This window comes from Diceros bicornis, chromosome 4 (genome assembly GCF_020826845.1).
Source record: "Diceros bicornis minor isolate mBicDic1 chromosome 4, mDicBic1.mat.cur, whole genome shotgun sequence".
Taxonomy (NCBI): Eukaryota; Metazoa; Chordata; class Mammalia; order Perissodactyla; family Rhinocerotidae; genus Diceros; species Diceros bicornis.
This window is the reverse complement of record NC_080743.1, coordinates 54,880,875-54,905,407: the sequence shown is the minus strand read 5'-3', so window position 1 is coordinate 54,905,407 and position 24,533 is coordinate 54,880,875. Positions and strand designations below refer to the sequence as shown.

Genomic DNA, 24,533 nt, shown 5'->3' with positions numbered 1-24,533 from the left:
ATTCTTCACCCATGTGGCATACCAAATCCTAAACCACTGCTCTAGAGACAACAATGCTACCTTGGTGTTCTAATCTTATAAGAACTGAACTATCTTTTAATACCTGCCTTTGATAAGATTCATCAGTGGGAAAGCAAAGTAGATAAGGAACAAGTTGTCTTTTCATCACATAAGGACATACCAATGATTTTTGACCCATCATCTTCCACATCTGAGAGTTCCATGTCTTCCACATCACGATTATCTGTTGCAGGCTCAGGTGTCGCAGATTTCTCACTCTCCATGGTTGGTGACTGGGATTCCTCACCTCCCATTCCCTGAAAAGGAGACTCAGAACCAGTCGGGGAGGGAGCATCCATGCTTGGGGAAGGGACTGGTGATTCTTCAGGATCAGGAAGGGTTGACTTCAATTGATCCAGCTTTTTCTTTAAATTGTTCACTCGATTAGCAAAGGTTTTATATGCCTAAAAGAGGAAAAGAAGAGTTTACTCTTCTGAGAAAAGGACCAAGAAGCTACCATTTTGACTTTAATCAGACTGATAACAAAACAGGAAAATATCATCATTTGTCAAGCACGGAGTAGTTTCCAATCTCTACTTTTTGTATTCCCTAAGTGAATATTACCATCCACACAGTTGCTTAAGTTAGAAACCTAGAGGTTATCTGTAATTCATCTGCCCTTCCTTTTTTTTTTTTTAAAATAATTTTATTTATTTATTTATTTTCTCCCCCAAAGCCACAGTAGATAGTTGTATGTCATAGCTGCACACCCTTCTAGTTGCTGTATGTGGGACGCGGCCTCAGCATGGCCAGAGAAGCGGTGCGTTGGTGTGCACCTGGGATCCAAACCCGGGCCGCCAGCAGCGGAGCGTGCGCACTTAACCCCTAAGCCACGGGGCCGGCCCCTGGCCCTTGCTCTTTTCTATCCATTCAATTAACCAATATTTATTGAGAGCCTAAATGTGCTGGCCATTCTTCGAGGTACTGGAGATACAGCAATGACTAAGATGACAGACAAAAATCAGATACATAAATAAAGTACAGCCTGGGAGGTCAAATACTATAGATTTTTTATTAAAAATAAACTTTTTATTTTAGAACAGTTTTAGATATATAAAATTACTGTGAAGATAACAAAGAGTTCCCCCATATCCCACATCCAATTTTACCTATTATTAACATCTAACATTAGTATGATACATTTGTCACAATTTAGGGACGAATTTCAATAATTATTATTAACTAAAGTCCATATAGTTCATTCAGATTTCCTCAGTTTTTATCTAATGTCCTTTTTCTGTTCCAGGATCCCATGCAGGATACCACAGTACATTTAGTAGTCATGTCTCCTTAGGCTCTTCTTGTTTGTGACTGTTAGACTTTGTTTTTGATGACTCTAACAGTTTTGAAGAGTACTGGTCAGGTATTTTGTAGACTGTCTCTCAATTGAGATTTGTCTGATGTTTATCTTATGATTAGACTACAGTTATGGGTTTCTGGGAGAAAGACCACAGAGGCAAAGTGCTATTGTCATCACATCACATCAAGACTACACACAATCAATATGATGTACCACTGCTGATGTTAACCTTGATCACCTGGCTTAAATCCTAGTAATCTGATTATCTTAACTGCCAATGCCTTAAAGCTATGTCTCTTTTCCTTTTTTGTTGTTAAGAGCCTTGGACCATTAGGATTGTGAAATCGTTCTGGTTGGTCATTCAAGAAGCATTATTTTAAAAATGGAATGGAACAGAAAAAAGTATACTAGAATAGAGCTTTTGCTTCTGGATATAATTGAGTAGCTTGAGCAATGCTCCCACTAATAACAGCTAGAAAGGCCAGATCTATACACATACATATTTATAGATACACGCATGCGCGTGCAAACATGTTTGAACGTGTTGGAGCGTGCTGAAGCAACCAAACCCTAAGTGGCAAATCCTGTAGCGGGGGGAACCATGAGGAGAGCTAAACTGACATTCTGCAGCTGCTTTTTCTCTCAGGGTTGATTTTTAGGAGCTAGGCACGAATTTGAGAATTCAGGAAAAAGGACAAGGCAGAGGGCCACTACTCAATATAAAGGAAAAAGCAGAGCTTTTAACCGTCTTGCTGGTCTGTATAGATAAAAATTAGAGACTTGAAAGGCCAAAATTCTGATGAAAGAGGAAGGACAGAACTGGCTCAACAATATGCTACTGTTTTTCCTTCAAGATATTCGCTGAATTCTGAAGCTGCCAAGCAGAAGACCTCTAAAAAGCAAAGTGGAATTTAACACGGTTTCATGGTGCTGAGGAGACAAGGATTAGAGTTCAAATCACACCACAGAGGAGGGGCCCTAGTGATCACTCCAGGCTCTCAGTGCGAAAAATCCATGTCCTAGAAGCTGGGATGAACCAGAGGAAGACAAAGCCTTGCCCAAACTGCAATTCAGCCTTAAGTCAGTTCAGTTTCCGATTTGATTAATATGATCAGCTATCACAATATCTGCCTAGCAAAGGAAACGGTGAATCCTCCCCAGGAAGAGAAATCCAGAGACTCTATAAATACTATAAATACTTCACATATAATGTTCAGAATTCAATACAAAATTAGCAGCATGCCAAGAGATAGGACCAAATGACCTAAAAGAAAAAACAGACACTAGAAACAGACTCGTAACAGGTGAAGCCAATACTGGAATTATCCGACAAAACTCCAAATAACCATGTTTTATATGTTCAAGAAAACAGAGAAAAATCCCTCCTCCTTCCCTTGAACAATTCAGTTCAAAACTCATTAGCTGGGGCGGAAGGAGAAGCGTAGGTGGCCTAGAAGAAGATAATAGAGCCAAAATGAGGTGAGGAAAATGTCTGCATGGGAAGAAAGAACTGCATGGATGTTGAAGCCTAAGCAAAATAAAGAGAAAGCCGATAGAGGTGTTTTGGGGGGCGAGGGTAGAGGTGGGGGAATGGAAGTGCTGGGAGACTGGCTACACACAAGAGGGTTGATCAAATAAGTGATTACATTGAAGATAATGGAAGCAAGGTTTTACACTGTTAGAAAAAGCAATTACAAATGTGGAAAGGGAGAAAACTAGAACAAACCTTGAGTTGTTGGATTGGGACTGGAGATAACAGTGTGAACTCATGGTTTTCAATATAATATAGACAGGTACAGAAATATTGATGTAAATGTGTGTATATAGGTTAAGTACATGTATATATACATCTATTTCCTAGCTCTGTACACTGATACGATCTGGCAGCAGTGATATCCCCACAAGCAACGAGTACACCTAGTACTCAAATCTTGGTTTCTAAATACGATTTTTCACTAAAAGGAACCAGGAGTCCTTGGAAAAATGACTGATTCCAGGGCTGGGCAGGAAAATGCAAGATGAGCCTGAAACACCTTGTTCCAAAAGTAAGAAAACGCTCAAAAAATGATGAGGACACGTCAAAAGAAACAGAAAGCAACTTAAAAGGAGGTCCCACTGGCCAAATCTGGGACAATTTAAGTGTCAAAACAAATACTGGTAGTAATGAATTAAAACATTGCATAAACAGACCTCTTTGAGTCCATATTGATATAAATAAATGAATAAATGGAAGTTTGATGAGGAATAAGATATTTACATAGTTTTAAAATACCTCCCCAGAAAACATTTATTAATTACTGTATTAGTTTCCCAGGGTTGTGGTAATAAAGTACCACAAACTGGATGGCTTAAAACAACAGAAATTTATTGTCTCATAATTCTGGAGGCCAGAAGTCCAAAATCAAGGTGTCTGCAGGGCTATGCTCCCTCTGAGAATGGGCAGAGTCCTTTCTTGCCTTTTCTTAGCTCCTGGTGGTGGCCATCAACCCCTGGTGTTCCTTGGCTTGCAGCTGCATCACTGTAATATCTGTCTCAGTTGTCATATGATATTCTCCCTGTGTGTGTCTGTATCCAAATTTCCCTCTTATAAGGACATCTGTTATAGTGGATTAAGGGCCACACTAATGACCTCATCTTAACTTGGTTACATCTCCCTATACAAGACCCTATTTCCAAGTAAGGTCACATTCAGGTGTATAGCGGATTAGGGCTTCAACATATCTTTTGGGGGTATACAATTAAAGCCATAGCAATTACCAAAGGAAAACTTTACAATGGACAAGCCTGGAAGATGCCACATTAATAAGATATCAAAGGAAAGATTACAGATAGTAAAACAAAGCCAACTGGTGTGCTAATTGAAAGGATGAAATGAGAAGAACATACATTCACTTCTGTGATATTCCTACTGAAGATGCATCTGATCACAAAAAACACCACATAATCCAAACTGGGGGATATTGTACAAAATATTTGACTTATAATCTTCAAACATATTTAGGTCATGCAAGTCAAGGAAAAGACTGAGGAACTATTTCAGATCAAAGGAAAATAAAGAGAAATACAATAAATGCAACTTGTGATTCTGAACAGGATCTTTTGCTATAAAAACTAGTCAATTTGCATAGGGTCTGAGGATTAGATAATAATAAGTGTCAACATTTCAATTAATTTCCTGATTAAATAGCTATACCTTATGGGTTATGAAGGAGAATATAATTGCCTGGTAGGAAATATATAAATTAAAATATTTGGAGGTGATAGGGTGTCAGCAATTTATTTTCAAATGATTCAGGAAAAAAAAAGTTTTCATAATGTACTTAAGTTTCTGAGATTATTTCAAAATAAAAAAGGATTAAAAAAAAAATTAGAGAAAAATGAAAACAGATAGATAGAATTTTACCAGAAAGTTTGATTCTTTCTAAGAAAGAATCAAATGGCAATTCTAGAACTGAAAAATAAACCAACCAAAATTAATAGATGAGTTTAACAGTAGATAAGATTCAGCAGAAGAGAGGATTAATGAATCAGAAGGCTAGATAATAGAAAATATCAAGAAGGAAGCACTGAGAGAAAAAGGATGGAAAATAAAGAAATATGAAATTTGGAACATGTGTGATGAGATCTAATATATATATAAATAGACTTTCAGGAAGAGAGGAGAGAGAATGGAATAGAAACAATATCTGAAGAGATAGCAGCCGAGAATTTCTCAAAATTTATGAAAAACATCAAGCCATTTGTTATGGGTTGATTGTGCCCCCTTCCAAATCATATGTTGAAATCCTAACCCTGTACCTCAAAATGTGACCTTATTTGGAGACAAAGTTTTTATAGAGGTAATCAAGTTAAAATGAAGTCATTACAATGGGCCCTAATCCAATATGACTGGTATCCTTATAAAAAGGGGACATTTGGACACCGAGATACACACAGAGAGAAGACAATGTGGAGAGACATATGGAGAAAATGGCCATCTATAAGTCAAAGAGAGAAGCCAGGAACAGAGCATTCCCTCACAGCCCTCAGCAAAAATCAACCTTGCTGACATCTTGACTTTGGATTTCTAGCCTCCAGAAGTATGAGACAGTAAATTAATTTTGTGTAAGCCACCCAGTCTGAGGTACCTTGCTACAGCAGCCCTGGTAAACTAATACACCATTGATTCAAAAAGTTCTGCAAACTCCAAACCAGATGAATATGAAGAAGAGCACACCTAGGCACATCACTGTATAACTACTAAAAACCAAAAACAGAGAAAATATTAATAGCATCCAGAGAAAAAAGACATAGTCAAAGAAGAAATACTAAGACTGATGGCTGATTTCCCACTGAAATGATGGACACCTACAAGACAACAGAATAACATCTTTAAAGTGTTGAAAGAAAATAACTGTCAACCTAGAATTCTACACCTAATTAAAAAAAGACGTTTTCAAATAAACAAATTTGGGGCCGGCCCCATGGCTTAGTGGTTAAGTGCGCGTGCTCTGCTACTGGCAGTCCAGGTTTGGATCCCGGGCGCACACTGATGCACCGCTTCTCCGGCCATGCTGAGGCCACGTCCCACATAGAGCAACTAGAAGGATGTGCAACTATGACATACAACTATCTACTGGGGCTTTGGGGAAAAAAAAAAAGGAGGAGGATTGGCAATGGATGTTAGCTCAGAGCCGGTCTTCCTCAGCAAAAAGAGGAGGATTAGCATGGATGTTAGCTCAGGGTTGATCTTCCTCACAAAAAAAAAAAAAAACAAAAAAACAAAAAAGCAAATTTAAAGAGTTTGCCACCATCACATGTGTAGTAAAAGAAATTCTAAAGAATATTCTTCAGCAGAGGGAAAACTGTCCCAGATGGAAGGTCAAAGATGTACAAATTAATGCAGTACAATAAAAATGGTAAGTCTAATAAACACTAAATAAATAACCACTGACTACGTAAAACAATTATAGTATATATATGTATGCATGCGTGTATATATAATCATGTATCACATAATGACATTTCCGTCAACAATGGACCACATATATGACAGTGGTCCCATAAGATTAGTACCATATAGCCTAGGTATGCAGTACGTTATACCATCGAGGTTTGTGTAAGTACACTCTACGATGTTTGCACAATGATAAAATCGCCTAACAACACATTTCTCAGACTGTATCACTATCGTTAAGCAATGCATAACTTTATATATAATTAAAATAATCAACAATAAAAATATATAAATTGGGATGGTGGATATAGTTCCTTTGATGATAACTCCAAAGAACCCAAAAGCAGCAGCAGCTAGAAAGCTAAAGATCTGAGGAGAGATTTCAGCAGCTGCCCAGCGCCAGGTAGACAAAGGCTAGAGTTTAAGTACTGTCAAATTAGAGAGGCTTAGTAAACACCTTCACTTTTGATTAAAACCCCACAAAGCCCATGTCTTAGGAATAAGAACCATGTCTCAGGACTAAAAGTCATGTCCAAACAAACCTACCCTAACAAAGCCCAAAACCAAGCCTCTACGTCATAGTGATCCATTGATAATTAAACTGATGGCCAGAAAAAAAATCAATTCTTTTTAAAGAAAAATGACACAATTTAGTGTCTCCACAAGTTATCACCCAAAATGTCTACTATAAAGTAAATTCTTAGACACACAGAATATATAAATATGATTAAAATACACACAAAAAAAATCATGGATAAAACAGTCAACAGGAGTATACCTAGAGATGACCCAGACACCGGAATTAACATACAAGGTCTTTAACACAGTGATTACAAATATGTTAATGAATTTTTAGGAAAAGATGAAGAATGGATGAACAGGTAGGAAATCTCAACAGAGAAAAGGAGCTCCAAAAAAGAATCAAATGAAAATTGCAAAACTGAAAAATATAATATCTAAAATTAAAAAATCATTAGATGGGTTTTCTTAGCAGACTGAACTCAGTAGAAGAAAGGATATTTGAACCTGAAGACAAGTAAATATAAATTAGCCAAAAATTAGTCCAGAGGGAAAAAAACAAATAAAACAGAGCAGAAATTTAAGACCACAAGGGACATGTAACTGGAGTCCCAGAAAGAGAAGAAAGAGAACGGAAGAGAAGAAATATTCTAAAAGATAATGGTCAAATAGTTTCTAAAATTGATAAAAGATATCAAACTACAGACCCAAAAAGCTCAGTGAACTCTCAAGAGAATAACTACAAAGAAGAATACATCTAAGCACAGTTGACTTCTCATTACAACAAGAGAAGCCTGAATGAAGAAACATTTTTAAGTAATGAAAGAAAAAAACTGTCAACTTACAATTCCATATCAAGAGAAAATACTTCACAAAAACAGAGGTAAAATAAAGACATTTTCAGATAAACAAAATCTGAGAAATTTATCACCAGCAGTCCTGCACTACAAAAAATGCTAAAGGATTTAGGCTGAAGGGAAATGATTCCAGATAGAAATGTGGATCTGCAAAAAGGAATGAAGAACACCAGAAATGGTAAATATGTGGGTAAATATAGAAGACTTATTTTTTCCCTTAATTTCTTTACAAGTCTATTGACTGTTTAAGACAAAAATAATAAAAATTATAAACTATATAAAATATATATAAGTAAATAGATAACAATAGCATAAAGACCTGGGGGAGGGGGACTCTATTATTGTAAGGTTCTTACATTGTATATGAAGTGATAGAATTTTAATGTAAGGAATCTTCATAAACAATATTAAGATATTAACATTAAGATAATTTAATTTAAGGTGATAAGTTAGGGATGTATGTTGTAATCCCCAGAGCAACCACTAAGAGAGAGAGTGAGAGACAGATAGGTAGGAAAGGAGAGAGGGAGTGGGGGATGGAAGGAAAGTGAGGAAGAGAGAGCAAAAAGAAGAGAAAATGGAATCTAAAAATTACTTAACCAAAAAAAGGCAGAAAAGGAATAACAAAGAAACAAAGGACAGATGGGACAAACAGAAAACAAGCATCAAGATGGTAGACTTAAACTCAAGCAAATCAATAAATGCAGTAAACACTCTGATTAAAAGGCGAAGATTATCAGACTGAATTAAAAAACAATAAAACAAAAACAAGATCCAACTATACACTGTAAAAGACACACTTAAACATAAAAACTTATGGGATGCAGCTTAGAAGGAAATTTATTGTATTAAATAACACATTTTTTAAAAAGCTGAAAATCAATTACCTAAATATTCATCCTAATAAATTAGAAAAAGAAAGAAATTAAATAATGCAGAAGAAAGAATATCTCCCAGTGTACTGCAAATAACAAGAGCAAGTTTTGTTTTGTAAAACTTTTGCTGTCTATATGCACATGCATGTGTGTGTGGTTTTCAGTTTCCACGTAAAATCTTTCTTGTGGATTGTAGTCAAAATCTTTTAGAAAATATTGCTTAGAGATTTAGTTTAGGTTTTTTTGTGTGTGTGAGGAAGATCAGCCCTGAGCTAACATCCACGCTAATCCTCCTCTTTTTGCTGAGGAAGACTGGCTCTGAGCTAACATCTATTGCCAATCCTCCTCCTTTTTTTTTCTCCCCCAAAGCCCCAGTAGATAGTTGTATGTCATAGTTGCACAGCCTTCTAGTTGCTGTATGTGGGACGCGGCCTCAGCATGGCCGGAGAAGCAGTGCATCGGTGCGCACCGGGGATCCAAACCCAGGCCGCCAGTAGCGGAGCGTGTGCACTTAACGGCTAAGCCACCGGGCCGGTCCGAGATTTAGTTTTTCAACATAAGTCAACCTGGATTACTTCAACAACCTCCTAACTTGTCTCTTGTCTCCCTGCCTCTAATATTCTCCATTCTGCTATTTTGATTCTAAAATGCAATACGAACCCAGGCCGCCAGTAGCGGAGCACGCGCACTTAACCGCTAAGCCACGGGGCTGGTCCCCTTCGGGAAATTTTTATCTGTATCTTCCATCCCCTCTTCCAAATCAGCTAAAGCACCTATTCAATCTGTTCTCACTGTACCCCATGGTTACCTCTATTATAGCATTTATCACACAGAATTGCAATTATGTGTTTTCATTGCATTTTCTCCATCATATCAAAAGAGTTCTATGAGAGTAGAGTCTCTGTCGCTTTTCTCTGTATTACACAATGCTTGGCACACAATGAATGCTCAATAAATGCTTGCTGAATAAACCTCTCCCAGCCATTTGTTGAGGAGCCTCCAGAGCAGACTAAATGATTTTATATGATTTCATATACAAGGGGCTAGGGATTACAGGTCACTCTTCAAAAATTATAAAACGGTCTTTTGGTCAAAATGGTGAACTGACCATTCCCATTCATCGTTTCTCCCTCCTGAGACTCCTATAAAATGAAATGTAAAGAAATACAAAGGTATAAACCAACAATAAGAAACATACCTGAGAAAAAGATTTCTACAAATTTTCAGAAGACAAAGTGAATGGAAGAGTGAGAAGTGATGAGGCAGGGTAGAGAAAAATTGAGGTTAGAAGTAAGCAGAAAGAGAGCTACACCTGAGAAAGGAGCTGATTTGTCTTGCAGAATTCCTGAGAAACTTTGATCCAGGAAATGATGAGTATAAAAGGGTGGAGTGAGTAGTAGGATTGATGTCACAACAATTAAGTAAAAATGTGAATACCAAACACTCTATACCACCTCCTCTGCAATCTTCATACTTGGCAGCCAAGGCACTATGCCCCAGGCAAAAAAATATGAGTTCTTTTCTCAAGAGTTAAAATATCTGGGCAAAAAGACTCTAGCCTTCTGACATTCAGGGCTCCTTCTGCCCTAAGAGCCAGCTCCTCACCTACACAGACTTTAATTGTTAAACCCAACAGTAGATAATCCCTACCTATGTACAGAGAGCCCTTCAATTTTTTCATACCCCATTCCTAAATATGAATGGACGAAGAGACATTATCTGATTTTTGAGGAAAGGCAGAATCATAAAAGAGAAAGACCAAGATAACTAGAGGGGGAAAAAAAAGACTCTAGAGGAAAATAAGATGATTCAGGAAAGATAAAAAAGTTGTAGTATCCTCAGAGACACTAGATACTGTATCCATAAAATCAGAAAGAGTTGCCATAAAAAAGGAACAGGGAACAGAAAAGAATTCTTATAAATTTAAAATATTAATGTCAAACATAAAAATATGAAAAGATGAAGCTGGAAGAAAAAGTTGAAATCTTCCAGAAAGCAGAACAAAAAGATTAAGGTTGAGAAAACATAGGATACAAAAAGGATTAATCTAAGAGGTCCAGCATCTGATTAACCAACGTTCCAGAAAGAGAAAAGAAAGAGAAAGAAATTATCCTGTAGTTCAAAAATACCAATCTTCAGACTGAAAGAGCACACCAAGTAACCTACGGTGAATGAAAAACAAAATCTCACATGTAGACACATCATTATAAAAATTTCAGAAAACCATGGATAAAATCCCCAAAAGCTTCCAGATAGAAAAAGTCATATACAAAGGATCTTGCAAAGACTTCATATCAACAATACTAAAGATGACAGAGTAATGTCTTCTTTTTTTTTTTGTGAGGAAGATCAGCCGTGAGCTAACATCCATGCCAATCCTCTTTTTGCTGAGGAAGACCGGCCCTAAGCTAACATCTATTGCCAATCCTCCTCCTTTTTTTCCCTTTTTCTCCCCAAAGCCCTAGTAGATAGTTGTATGTCATAGCTGCACATCCTTCTAGTTGCTGTACGTGGGGCGCTGCCTCAGCACAGCCAGACAAGCAGTGCATCGGTGCACGCCCGGGATCTGAACCCTGGCCGCCAGTAGCGGAGTGCGCGCACTTAACGGCTAAGCCACGGGGCCAGCCCAGGAGTAATGTCTTCTAATGTCTAAATCAATGTCTTGATTTTCAACCAGGCACACTATCAAAAGTAAATGTGAAAACAGAATAAAGACATTTTTAGACATAAGGACTCAAAAAATTTCTCTCTCACAAACCTTTTTTTTGGGAAATTAATTGAGGATGTGCTCCAGCAAAATAAGAGAGAAAATCAAGAAAAGAAGACATGGAATCTGGAAAATAGAGGGCTCATATAAAAATAGCAGTAAAGAGTGGTCCTAGGATGAGATCTAGAGATCTAAAACCAGAGCAAGAGAATGAAAGTTCAGGTAGGGAGGTCTCTGGGGAAACTGTGGATTCAGAATATCTGATGTGATAGAAAATTTAGAAAGAGAGAGAGAGGAAAAAAAATAAAAAACAGGCTATGGGAAGGCCAACAATGCAAGAAAAAAAGAAATTCTAGGAAAACCCCCCAAATCTCTAGTATAACCATAGTTACCATAAGGCCTTGCAGTGAACAACGTTTACATAGTTATAATGTAAGCTTTGTCTATTAATTTTTAACCTTTAAAGCAAGGAAGACAATTATGATTATAGAATGGAATGTAAGTATTATCAACCTTGACAATGTAAATGTATAGTTTACTGAAGTTGGGAAAGTAAAGGGATAGATGAAAACTAATGGGAAAGAATAGTGATGTTAATATCCTCATTTTGCAAAGTGAGGAGTCTAGAGTTAGTGGTCAAAAAACAGTACATATAGTAGTTCAATTTACAAAGGTAATCAATAGATTTAAAACAGTTATATAATGATATTGGGAGAAGGGGGAAGGCAAGTGAGTATAAGCTAAATTCTCATTTATCATACCAAGAAGGTAATATTTCTTAAATAGGATAAATCGAGAAAGAACAATATAGGCATATTACTTAGAAATATGGGAGCAAATGCCAGAAAAAATATCAAAATGAGTCAAAAGAAATTGCTTCTAGGAAGTGGGACTGGTGGGATCTATAGTACCATATGCTTTAATGATCATATATAGTGATTAAAACTTTTAAAAAATTAAGTATAAAATGGACAGTTTCTTTCAGAGGCCATTAGGCAAATGTCCAACTACCAACACCCCTCCCAGTGAAGGTAGGAAGCAAGAGGGTCCTTAATTCAGTCAATTTACATAAAATTTAGTAACAGAATGTTTCCATCTAGTTTTCTGGTTAAAAAAAAAGGTGTATATACTTCTGCCTAATTTTATATCCTGTAACAGTAACTTGGCACAATCCCTTTGAAATGCTAAGACATGAGGCATTAGTAAAGCACAATGGTCAGGCTCTGCATAAGCTTTAGCATACCCAGGTCTTAACTCAGACTCCACCACTTGCTAGCTATATTACCTATACAAGATTACTAACCCTCTTCAAAAGTAACTTCTTCATCTGTGAACTGGAGATAATAATGCTTATCCTCATAGAGCTAGATAACACATATAAACAGTCATTGACATATGGTAAAGCAATCCATATAAGATAGCTTTAATTATTACTCACATTGGCCACCACTTTTACTTCTTTGTACTGTGCTTCATAAAAAATTCCAGCATTTTCCAGTGCTTCTGTTAGTGAGGGCCCATTTTTCACTTGCTTATCTAATCCATTCACAAATTCCTCCAGCTTGGAGCTTGCTTCTTCAAATTCTTTGGAGAACTTCTTCCCACCTGTCTTATCTAAAATAACAGAGGAAGTATTCATTTCAGGATGAAAAAGAAAAAGTAAAAAAATTTAATCTTTTGAAGAAAATCCCTCTCTAGATGACCTGTGAACCTGTTCTTGCTGCCTTAGTGTGTAATATTCTTAGTCTCATAGTTTCACCTTAAAGAAGCTTCTCCAAATCACAAAAATCACAAAACAGATTACTAAAATGATTCATGTGAATCTGCTAGAGTTAAGCAAGAGTGCATTATGAAGGCAGCTGTAATTAAGGCAAAGAAAAGAAAGTCCAGGGCCAGCCCTGGTGGCCTAGTGGTTAAGTTTGGCGTGCTCTGCTTCAGCGGCCCAGGGTTCAGTTCCTGGGTGTGGACCTACACCACTCATCTGTCAGTGGCCATGTTGTGGCAGTGGCCCACATACAAAATAGAGGAATACTGGCAATGGATGTTAGTTCAGGGTGAATCTTCCTCGGGGGGGGGGGGGAAAAGTCCAACTAAAAGAAAGTTTGTTGATTGCTTTTTTTCACAAATTTGATACCACACTGCTACTTAGGAATAATGGAATGAGGCTCAATTCTGTTCACTTAGACCATTACTTTTTACTGTATAGAATGTATAAGATACATCTCTTAGATGAGAAAACTAAGGTTCAAAAAAGTAAAGATAAAGTGACCACTGTGTGTATCATACTAAAAATTCTTTCCTATCTGAAGAAGATCCCTGATAATTTCCTATCAGAAGAGTATAAACCATAAATTATTTTTCCAACAATAGTGACATTACAAATTGTTACTTACTCTCCTAAATATACTTCTTTCCCCATGACTGTTGGAATATGGCTTTAGATATGGGCACAAATTTTGGCTTTGCCTCTTATCAGCTGTGTAACTTGGGCAAGCTAGTCATCTCCTTTTGAAGCCTCAGAATTCCCATGTACAAAATGGAGGTTTTTTAATATGATTCTGGGTTGTTGTGAGGATTAAACTAGATAACACACGCTAAATTTAAAGCATGGTGCAAGAACAAAATAGGTGCCAAAATGAATAACTAGTAGCCATTTACTCATTATTTCGAAAATATTTATCAAATACCTATTATGTACCAGTCATTGCTCTAGGCACTGGGATATAGCAATGAACAAATAAGGATAATTTCTACCTTCAATGAACAAATAACGATAATTTCTACCATCATGAGATTTACATTCTAAAAAATTATTAGTATGATTATCACTTATAATTCAGTTATAAGAGAGAGCAACTAAATTTTATGAGGCATTACAGTGACCTTATTAAAGATCACACCCAAACCAGTTAATTACACATGTGAAATACACTTGTCTCTATATAACCCAATACATCAAGAAAGCACTAGAAATGGAGAAAAGGACAGAATTTGCTTGTTTTTATTTCTTTTATTTTTTCTCCAGCTTTACTGAAATGTAATCAACACATAACACTGTGTAAGCCTAAGGTGCACAATGTGAAGGTATGAAATATATACTTATGAAAAGTATATGCATGAAATCACCACCTGGGAAACCAGAGGTGCCAAAACTGCTCTCCACAACCTAAAGTTCTCTTTATGGGAGAAGCCAGTCTGATCTAAAAACGACAGATGTGGAAAGAAAATCTGAGTTATTCTATTTAAAGGGATATAAGTATTACCTTTTAAGCATTTGAGAGTTTCTGTGCTGCAGACATCCACCCTCATTGTTGATAGCTGTTTCTCCTTCAGTTCTATCTGATCTTCTGAGCGCTTGTACAGCAACAGCTCTTCGATGAGGGCCTGAGACTGAACATACACCAAAGTCATATTTCATTTATGAGATCACTCACCTTTCTATCTTTCCCCATTAAAATAAAACATGACTAAAATCTAACAAAAGCCAAGAGGAAAAAATCCTTCACATTTCTTCATAATCAGATATCAATATCAATTCTCATGTTAAAATCATATTTTGTTATATACTTTAAAAGACCCTTTTCCTTGTTAATTCCCCCCCCCCAAAGCCCCAGTAGACAGTTGTATGTGATAGTTGCACATCCTTCTAGTTGCTGTATGTGGGACGCGGCCTCAGCATGGCCAGAGAAGTGGTGCGTCAGTGCGCGCCCAGGATCTGAACCCTGGCCGCCAGCATCGGAGCGCGTGCACTTAACCACTAAGCCACGGGGCCGGCCCTTCCTTGTTATTTAAAGCTAACTTATGGGGGACGGACCGGTGGCGCAAGTGGTTAAGTGAATGCGCTCTGCTGCGGCAGCCGGGGATTCGCCAGTTCGGATCCCGGGTGCGCACCGACCCACGGCTTGGCAAGCCATGCTGTGGCGGCATCCCATATAAAGTAGAGGAAGATGGGCACAGATGTTAGCCCAGGGCCAGTCTTCCTCAGCAAAAAGAGGAGGATTGGCAGATGTTAGCTCAGGGCTGATCTTCCTCACAAAAAAAAAAAAAAAAAGCTAACTTATGGATACAGGGTTAAGACTGAAAAGACAAAGGTCCACTTAGATCCACTCTAAATTTTTTTTCCCCCCAAAGTCCCACTAGATAGTTGTACGTCATAGTTGCACACCCTTCTTGCTGCTGTATATGGGACTTGGCCTCAGCATGGCCGGAGAAGCAGTGTGTCGGTGCGTGCCTGGGATCTGAACCCGGGCCACCAGTAGCGGAGCGCGTGCACTTAACCGCTAAGCCACGGGGCCGGCCCTCCACTCTAAATTTTAATTAGATAAGCAGAGTCTTATTATGTTAACTCTAAGAAAATTCTAATTTAGAAAGATGAACCCCTTGTTGGGGAGTTCAATATAGAACTCAGCTGGTAATAGATATTCTGGAAGAAGGTTATTTCTTCCATTAGGGAAACAGATAAAACTTCAAGTAATCTGATCCTAATCTGGGTTCCTTTAGAACAGTTCAAACATGTTTAAAATATAGTTCATGTGCAATTGAATAAAAATAAACTCTACTGGACTATACAGGAAACTGTAACACAAAAGACGTGAATAAGACTTTGTCATGTTAAACATATTCTGTAACTTACTCGAAATTCAGCAACTATCTTAGACTTGAGAGCAGCTTTTGGATTCATGGATGCTGTTGGAATTAAACAATAGGTAATTAAGAATACAGACACAAAAAATTAACTAATATTCAGGAAAATTTTCAACTCTATAGTTAAGGGTGTAATCTTTGAACATGTGTCAAACATGCACACTTAAATCATAATATAATTCCTAGAATAAACAGTGGAATATGAAATTTAAACACTCTTAAGCATGGTCAATATAAAAATATACTATTTAGATAAGTCTAACCTACTTACCTTCAACAGAACCTTTAAGTCATAAAGTCCTAGAATTATTGATTTGGAGATACTGAGATACATAAAGTACCTTTTTTCCTAGTCTGACTGAGTGTAAGAGGATCTCAATACTTCAAATTAAGAGTGTTCAGGAGCAGGACATCAAGTTAATCCTGAGCACTGGCTGAAGAAAATTACTTACAAACATCAACTCCATTCCTATGTATTTAGCTTTAGATTTCTTTTTCTGCTGACTCAATTGACAGTAACAACAGGCAGGGAAAGTTCTAAGTACATTACCACTGTGGTTGAACTTTGGCTGAAATGATGACTCCTGTTGTTCCTAAGCATGCAACTTATAACCAAAAGGATGTCAGAGGGCTCCCTTATCATGATGAATATCATATACTTGCTGGAGCAAAACCATCCCAAGTGTCTTGTTTCACCTCCCAATTCTCACTGTCTTTTACCTCGTTCCCTCCACACCTTCACGTCTTTCTCAATATTCCTCAGTTTGGCCCACAGCAGCCTATAACATGCAGTATTCCACTCCCTTGATCTCATGTTGGGTAAACATGATAAACATAGCAGGAGCTCCTGTTAAGAGAATGGGCTTCTGGGCCAGGATTTGAGGCCCATGTCTAACGGTAGAGTGTATCCCCAAATCTGAAGGATTTCATGGCTCCCACAGAAACGCTTCTTAACGCCTAGTCTCCTCTTCAGCTCTGTTGTTTAATGCCAGCTGTCTCTAACTTCATATATCTTTGAACCTGAGAGTTAGCCTGGACACTATCAAGTATTTTTTTTTCTTCTTTCAATCCCCCAACTACTCTTGAATCTTCACTCATTTAAACCTTTTTTCTGCATTTCCTTTGCTTAAAAGTAGTTTTTTTTTAAAGAAGTAACTCCATGATGGCTTGTTTAGTGTAAGTCACTGGAGCCTCCCAGGCCTGGAAAACACAGGCTTGCCCATGGTTTATGCCAGGTACGATGTCAAATGGTCTACATTTTCTTCTGCTCCAAAAAGAGGAGGTAATTTTACATTAGTTGAGATTTTGTTCCTTACTTTGTGATTTCTTCCACTGCTTATTCGGTTGTTTGTTCAGATTTTCTTTCAGCTGCTTCTGAGTTTTGAAAGTGGTACCTGGAAAACATTTCAGTTTTTGCAATCTGGCATTATGGGAAGCTGTTCTGTCTGTCCACTTCAGTGTCAAAGTTGTAGCATGAAAAAAGGCAATCCGAGACTGTGTTGTTTCTTTCTTTCCTTTTCTTTCATTTTTACAAAAAAATAAAATAAAAACACCCACCAGATCTAAGAAGCTGTCAAATAAACATGATTTCTATAATCAATGAAATTATTGATTTGGAGAAGAATAGGGCAATAAGCTAAAAATACCAGTTAACACATTCAAATGAAGAATTTAACAGCTTCTTAGAAGATATTATTTTTAAAGGAAACTTCTAGTCAAATAATGGTCATGGTATCAAATATCAGCAGCTTCTATTCAATGACTTAATTACATGCATCTAATATATAGGAACTAAATAACTTAAGAAACAGGTACACAACTTACTGCAAATCTAAACCAAAACAGAGACTGAAGAATGCTGACATATGCTTAATGTCAAATAGCTTAGTAAAAACTGGAACCCTGTCCAAAAATCCTCCAACAGTAGGAGAAGAGGACAGCTAATTATCAAACACAAACATGAACAGTTTAAAACACTCAAAGTAAAGTAAATGCAGGAAAATAATCAGATGGCCATCATTACTTAATATGCTTGACTTTCTTTAGTCAATAAAAACAAAATCCAACCCTCCCCCAAAACTGTTCTACTTAAATTTCAATTTAAACAGATTTTTATAAGTATTTAATTTTATACAAACGGGGCTACATCCAAAACTTTAGTTTTCGTTATTAAGCAACAAGGCCAGATCTATAAAATGTATATAATTTTAAAGACTAAACAATGACTCAAGTTTTTCTTTTAGGAGAGAAAAGACACTTACTCAAAGCTTCTCTTAATGCCATAATCATTTCTTCCGGGTATACATTTCTATCTTCCCAGATTTTAAAGATTCGTTCTACAGACTTAGAGACAGATGGATCCCTGAGGAGAAAGAAAACGTGAGACAGACATATAAAAATGTTACCTTATATCTTAAACTGGAAATCTGAAGATAAAGTTGTCAACAGAATTATTTTCCAAACGTCTTCTGATGTTTATTTTAAAACACTTCTTTCTACATTGCCTAGGACTAACTAAAATCTTAAACACTCTTTTCAACACTTTTTATCAATGACATAGATGAGGCTACGAATGACACACTGAATTTTTAGATGGATATGAAGTTGAGAGGGCTAGTTGATGTCTCATTGACACAACTGGTATCCCAAAACAGAGGTCAAATCTAGTAAGATGAAATCCAATAAGGAAAAAGCTGGTCCAAAAAACCAACTGCACTAGTATAAATGAGAAGACAAAGGTTTAGCAATACTGTAAGGTTTGTTTTTTTCTTAAAGGTTTGGTTGAAAACAATCATGAAACAATCATGTACCACAGCATGTTTTCCAAAAAGCTATCATCTAATACATATCAGAATGACGGAGGTGAGGAGTATCACTTTACTCTGTTTGCTTCACAGATGAGCTTCTGTGTCAGGCTGGTCATCTTACTTTAGGAGGAAAACTGTTAAAGTAGAAATGCTTGACAAATAATTACCAGGAAGCAAAAATTAAAATCATATTTTACGTGGAACTATAGAAGAAACAGAAAACAATGCAGGGAGGGCATTAACCGTTGTAAAGAAGAGGAATCAACCTGGTTTTGTGTGATCCCAGGAGGCAAAATAAGGATAAAGGCATGAAGTTGTAGGGAAAGAAATTTCATTCTAACCAATTTGTCAAAGAACTGAGAACATTCTAACATTCTTAACAGATCTGTCAAAAGACAAAATGGCAGGAAAAAACAAAAGACAAAACAGGAACTTAGCCTTTCCCCAGGTGAATCTACCAACCCATAAGAAGACTGAAGATAAGAAACTGAGCTATGTCAACTTTATGGCCCCTTTCAAACACAAGAGTCTATGAATCTGTAACACCATGTGCTCACAAAGGAATTTTTCTTTTATTTATTTATTTAGTTAGTTAATTAGTTACTTATTTATTGATTTATTGTGAGAAGATCAGCCCTGAGCTAACACCCATGCTAATCCTCCTCTTTTTGCTGAGGAAGACCAGCTCGGAGCTAACATCTATTGCCAATCCTCCTCCTTTTTTTTTCCCCCCCAAAGCCCCAGTAGATAGTTGTATGTCATAGTTGCACATCCTTCTAGTTGCTGTATGTGGGACGTGGCCTCAGCATGGCCGGAGAAGCGATGCGTCGGTGCGCACCCGGGATCCGAACCAGGGCTGCCAGTAGCAGAGCGCGCGCACCTAACCGCTAAGCCATGGAGCCGGCCCAACAAAGGACTTTTTCTTTTTGCCTAATAACAGCACGTATAGGAAACAGAGAAAACTATATTAAACTTCTAGAAAATTGTATTTTCTAGAGATTTATTAACCAGAACGGACAGACTCTATTCTTGTTTCTTTTTTATGCTTTTTATGCTGATACTCTTTCTCTCATTATAAAAGAAAGATATATACTTACATATATAGTAAGTATATATATATTTATGTAGTAGTATATATACCATTTATATATAGTAGTACATATAGCATTTATATAGTAGTATTTATTGTATTTACAGTATAGAGTAGTATATATAGCACTTATGTCATATAAACACTATAATATATGAATATATATTATAAATACCATATATATTACTATATATACTATATACTATACTACAAATACTATAAATGTATGTATACATAACACTGAGAAAATTATGGAAAAGTATAAAGAAAAACTGCACTCATTTTCATCAAGTGGAGATTTATAGTATACCAATCTCAGCATTACTATCTTCTAGTCTTTTTTTCCCCTATGGATGCTAGTATTGTATTTGAAACCAATTTTGTATGTGTGTGTGCATGCATAATTGTACTTTATTCTATTCATTAAACAAAACAAGCATTTCCCAATGTTCCAATCAACTCTTTTTTTTTTTTTTTTGCGAGGAAGATCGAGCCTGAGCTAATATCTGCCAATCCTCCTCTTTTTGCTGAGGAAGACCGGCCCTGGGCTAACATCCATGCCCATCTTCCTCCACTTTATATGAGATGTCGCCACAGCATGGCTTGCCAAGCGGTGCGTCGGTGCGCACCTGGGATCCGAACCAGCGAACCCCAGGCCACCATAGCCCAGCGCGCGCACTTAACCACTTGTGCCACCGGGCCAGCCCCCTCCAATCTGCTCTTTATCAGCATTGCTTTTAATGACTACCCAATGCTCTACCATGTGACTGCTCCAAAATTTACCACCTGCCTACTACTGGATACTTAGGTAGGTTCTAAATTTATTATAATTAATGCTGCAATGAGTATTTTTTGGTCAAAGCCTCTTTTTCTCCTTAATAATGCCAAAATGCTTTCTAAGGGGGTTGTACCAATTTATACTGCTACCACCAGTATGAAGTATACCGTCCACCATACTTCTGCAGCAATGGTTAGTCTCACTTCAGTTTGCATTTGTAATCTGAATTTAACCATTTCCCTTTCTTTAAAAAATTTTAGTATCAAAAGTTTCAAATATACTTAAAAGCAGAATCACCCAGATCCAAAAAATTATCAAGATTTTGCCACATTTTCTCCATCTATCTCTTTCTTTTTTGCTGAACTATTTTGGTTTTGTTTGAGGAAGATTAGCCCTGAGCTAACATCTGTTGCCAATCCTCCTCTTTTTGCTCAGGGAGATTGGCCCTGGGCTAACATCCGTGCCCATCTTCCTCTACTTTTTAGATGTGGGACATCTACCACAGCACAACTTGATAAGCAGGTGCACAGGTCTGTGCCCGGGATCTGAACCTGCAAACCCTGGGCCACTGAAGTGGAGCTCGCGAACCTAACCACTATGCCCTGGGGTCCTGGGGCAGCCCCCTGGCTGAAGTATTTTAAAGCAAGTCCCAGCTATCATATCATTTTATCCCTACTCTAAAAAAATTCTAACATTTTGTTATATAACTATAATACTACCACCATGCCTAATAAAATTAACAATAATTCTCTGGTATCACCTACATTCATTCTATAATCAAATTTCCATGAATGTTTCAAAAATGTCATTTAACCGTTAGTTTGGGGGCCGGTCCGGTGGCGTTAAGTGGTTAAGTGTGCGCGCTCTGCTGGGGCGGCCCGGAGTTTGCCGGTTCGGATCCTAAGCGCACACCGACGCACTGCTTGGCAAGCCATGTTGTGGTGGCGTCCCATATAAAGTGGAGGAAGACAGGCACGGATGTTAGCCCAGGGCCAGTCTTCCTCAGCAGAAAAAGAGGACTGGCAGATGTTCCTCACAAAAAAAAAAAAAAAAAAACAGTTAGTTTGTCTGAACTGGGATCCAAAGAAGGTCAACATGCTGCATTTGGCTATGTTTCTTAACTCTCCTTTAATCTAAAGCAATTAGATTAAATTGTTCTCAGTATTTTTTCCATGCTGTCTTGTTACAGTCAAGCGGTTAGCTGTGCAGCAGAATGTCCCACATTCTAGCTTTATTTGCTTTCTTTAGTGTCACTTACCTTGTTCCACCAATTCCTGAATTTCCTCTAGATGAAAATCAGAGTACATCTATGTTCAAAATTTTGGAAAAAATATTTAATAAATGATGCTATATGCTTATATTGCATCCCATCAGGACATATACAATGTCTGGTTATCCCACCTTTAATAATACTAAGATTGATCAATGGGTTGAGGTGGTATAGTCTCTTGTGAACTGTGCCTATCTGCTCACTAGTATTTTAGTGTTTTTCTAATTATTAAGTTTTACATGTAAAAATATTATTTTGCCAACATTACAAATCTTTCCTCATTTTGCACTTCAATGTTTAAGTTAGATTTTATTTATTTATTTATTTTGTGAGGAAAATCAGCCCTGAGCTAACATCCCCATACAATCCTCCTCCTTTTTTTTTTTTTTTTTTTTTTGCTGAGGAAGACTGGCCCTGGGCTAACAGCTGTGCCCATCTTCCTCCACTTTACATGGGACGCCGCCACAGCATGGCCTGACAAGCGGTGCATTAATGCCCGCCTGGGATCCAAACTCAGGCCACCAGCAGCGGAGCGCAGGCACTTAACTGCCACACCATGAGGCTGGCCCCCGAAAGCTATTTTCTATCAATGCTATAAAAATATTTTTCATAACTGCCTTCTAGCTTCCACTGTTGCTATTGAGAAGTATGTTGTCAGTCTAATTGTAGTCCTTGTGTATGTGATCTTTCTGTCCTTCTCTTTGGCTGCTTTGTTTTTTACTATTTTTTTTTTTTTGGTGGTAAAATAATAACATAAAATTGGCTATTTTAACCATTTTTTAAACATAGAACTCAGTGGCATTAATTATATTCACAATGTTGTACAACCACCACCACTATCTATTTCCCAAATTTTTCATTATTCTAAACAGAATCTCTGTACCCATTAAACAAGTTCCCTTTACCCCTTCCCCCCAGCTCTTGATAACATCTAATCTACTTTCTCTCTGTATGGATTTGCTTATTCTAGATATTTTACATAAGTGGAATCATAGAATATTTGTCCTTTTTGTGTTTGGCTTGTTTCAGCATAAAGTTTTCAAGGTTCATCCACATTGTAGCATGTCTCAGAACTTCATTCCTTTTAAAAAAAAAACTGTGGTAAAATATACATAAAATTTACCATCTTAACCATCTTAAGTGTACAGTTCAATAGTGTTAAGTACATTCATGTTGTTGCATAATCATCTCTACAACTCTTGCAAAACTAAAACTCTATATCCATTAAACAACATCTCCTCATTCCTCCTACAACCACCATTCTACTTTCTGTCTCTATGAATTTGACTACTGTAGTTACTTCACAGAATTGGAATCATACAATACTTATCTTTTTGTGACTGGCATATTTCACTTAGCATAACATCTTCAAGGTTTAATGTATGCTGTAGTATATGTGTCAGATTTCTTTCCTGTTTAAGGATGAATGATATTCTACTTTATGTATATACCACATTTTGGTTATCTGTTCATCTGAAAATTGACACTTGGGTTGCTTCCCTCTTTTGGCTATTGTGAATAATGCTGCTATGAATATAAGCGTACAAATACCTGTTCAAGTTCTTGATTTCATTTCTTTTGGGTATATACCCAGAAGTAGAATTGCTGGATCATATAGTAATTCTACGTTTAACTTTTTGAGGAAAAACCTAACTTTTTCCACATCTGCTGCACCATTTTACATTCTTCCCAGAAATGTAGGTTTTTTTCCCCACCCTCTCTAACACTTTTTATTTTTTTGGTTTGGTTTTGTTTACAAATTACAGTTATCTTAGTAGGTGTGAACTCTTTGGCTGCTTTTAAAACCTTTTTGTTGTGTAATTCCATTGCAATGACTAGGTGTGAATTTCTTTCTTATTTATCCTGCTTATTAGTATGTGTTGTGCTTCCTATATCTGCAAATTCATGTTTTTCATCACTTTTAGAGAATTCTTACCCATTATCTCTTCAAAAGAACTCAGAGGTTCTCTCCTCCTCAATTCTAATTTGATGTTAATTAGGCCTCTCACTCTAATCTTCATTTTTCTACCTCCTTCTCTCTATTGCTGCATTCTACTTTCTTCAGAACTATTTTCTAGTTTAGTCTCTTTTTCCTTTCTAGAATTCCTATTGGTTCTTTTCAAATCGGTCCAAATATCTTATCCATTGTTCATTTTATTCAATTTAATCTTTCTTTAACATTTCTGACAGAGTTGTTTTACATATTCTGTCTGATAATTTTACTACCTGAGGCTCACTGTGGTGGGATCTAAATCTGCTGGTTCTCCTTCACAGTGGTTTGTTTCCTAATCCTAATGTGTTTGGTAATCTTTGACTGTGAGTACATATTTGTTTAATCTTAACCTATGGGAGTCCTGGTGGTCTAAGTTATTCCTGGAGAGAAATATGTTCCTGGAGAGAAAATTTGTATTGGAAACCAGGAGTAGTTTATGACTCCAGACCACTTTATCCCTTCTCCAGAGTCTCAGTCTAACTGCCTAGATCACACGGTTCTGATATGGGCATACTGGGTAATGTCAGCTGTGCCACTGTAATATGTCCTCTGTGGCTGGTTCAGCTTATATTTTCTCAAGGATGTAATTGTTTTATAAAAAAGAACCCTTTGGAATAGTTGGTTGGCCACTCAGCCAGAAGTTACGTCACAATCTGTAAATATCTGTTTTTTCAACTAGACTACCAGCCTCTTCACA

The 24,533-nt window shown here is 37.1% G+C and overlaps 1 protein-coding gene across 8 annotated transcripts in view; it reads right to left on the bottom strand.

Annotated features, from left to right (window-relative positions):
• The window catches only part of RPRD2 (regulation of nuclear pre-mRNA domain containing 2), a 101,809-nt gene that overhangs the window by 12,079 nt on the left and 65,197 nt on the right, over positions 1-24,533 (bottom strand). For 4 of the 8 annotated variants that reach the window (XM_058539042.1, XM_058539040.1, XM_058539044.1 and 1 more), the window contains exons 3-8: positions 18,160-18,260; positions 17,215-17,292; positions 15,888-15,940; positions 14,518-14,644; positions 12,693-12,868; positions 182-464 (exon numbers count right to left, since the gene is read on the bottom strand). In XM_058539042.1, the coding sequence (XP_058395025.1) occupies positions 182-464; positions 12,693-12,868; positions 14,518-14,644; positions 15,888-15,940; positions 17,215-17,292; positions 18,160-18,260 (818 nt within the window). The remainder of the gene's footprint in view (positions 1-181; positions 465-12,692; positions 12,869-14,517; positions 14,645-15,887; positions 15,941-17,214; positions 17,293-18,159; positions 18,261-24,533) is intronic. The other 4 variants (XM_058539043.1, XM_058539041.1, XM_058539047.1 and 1 more) reach the window with 1 other exon arrangement.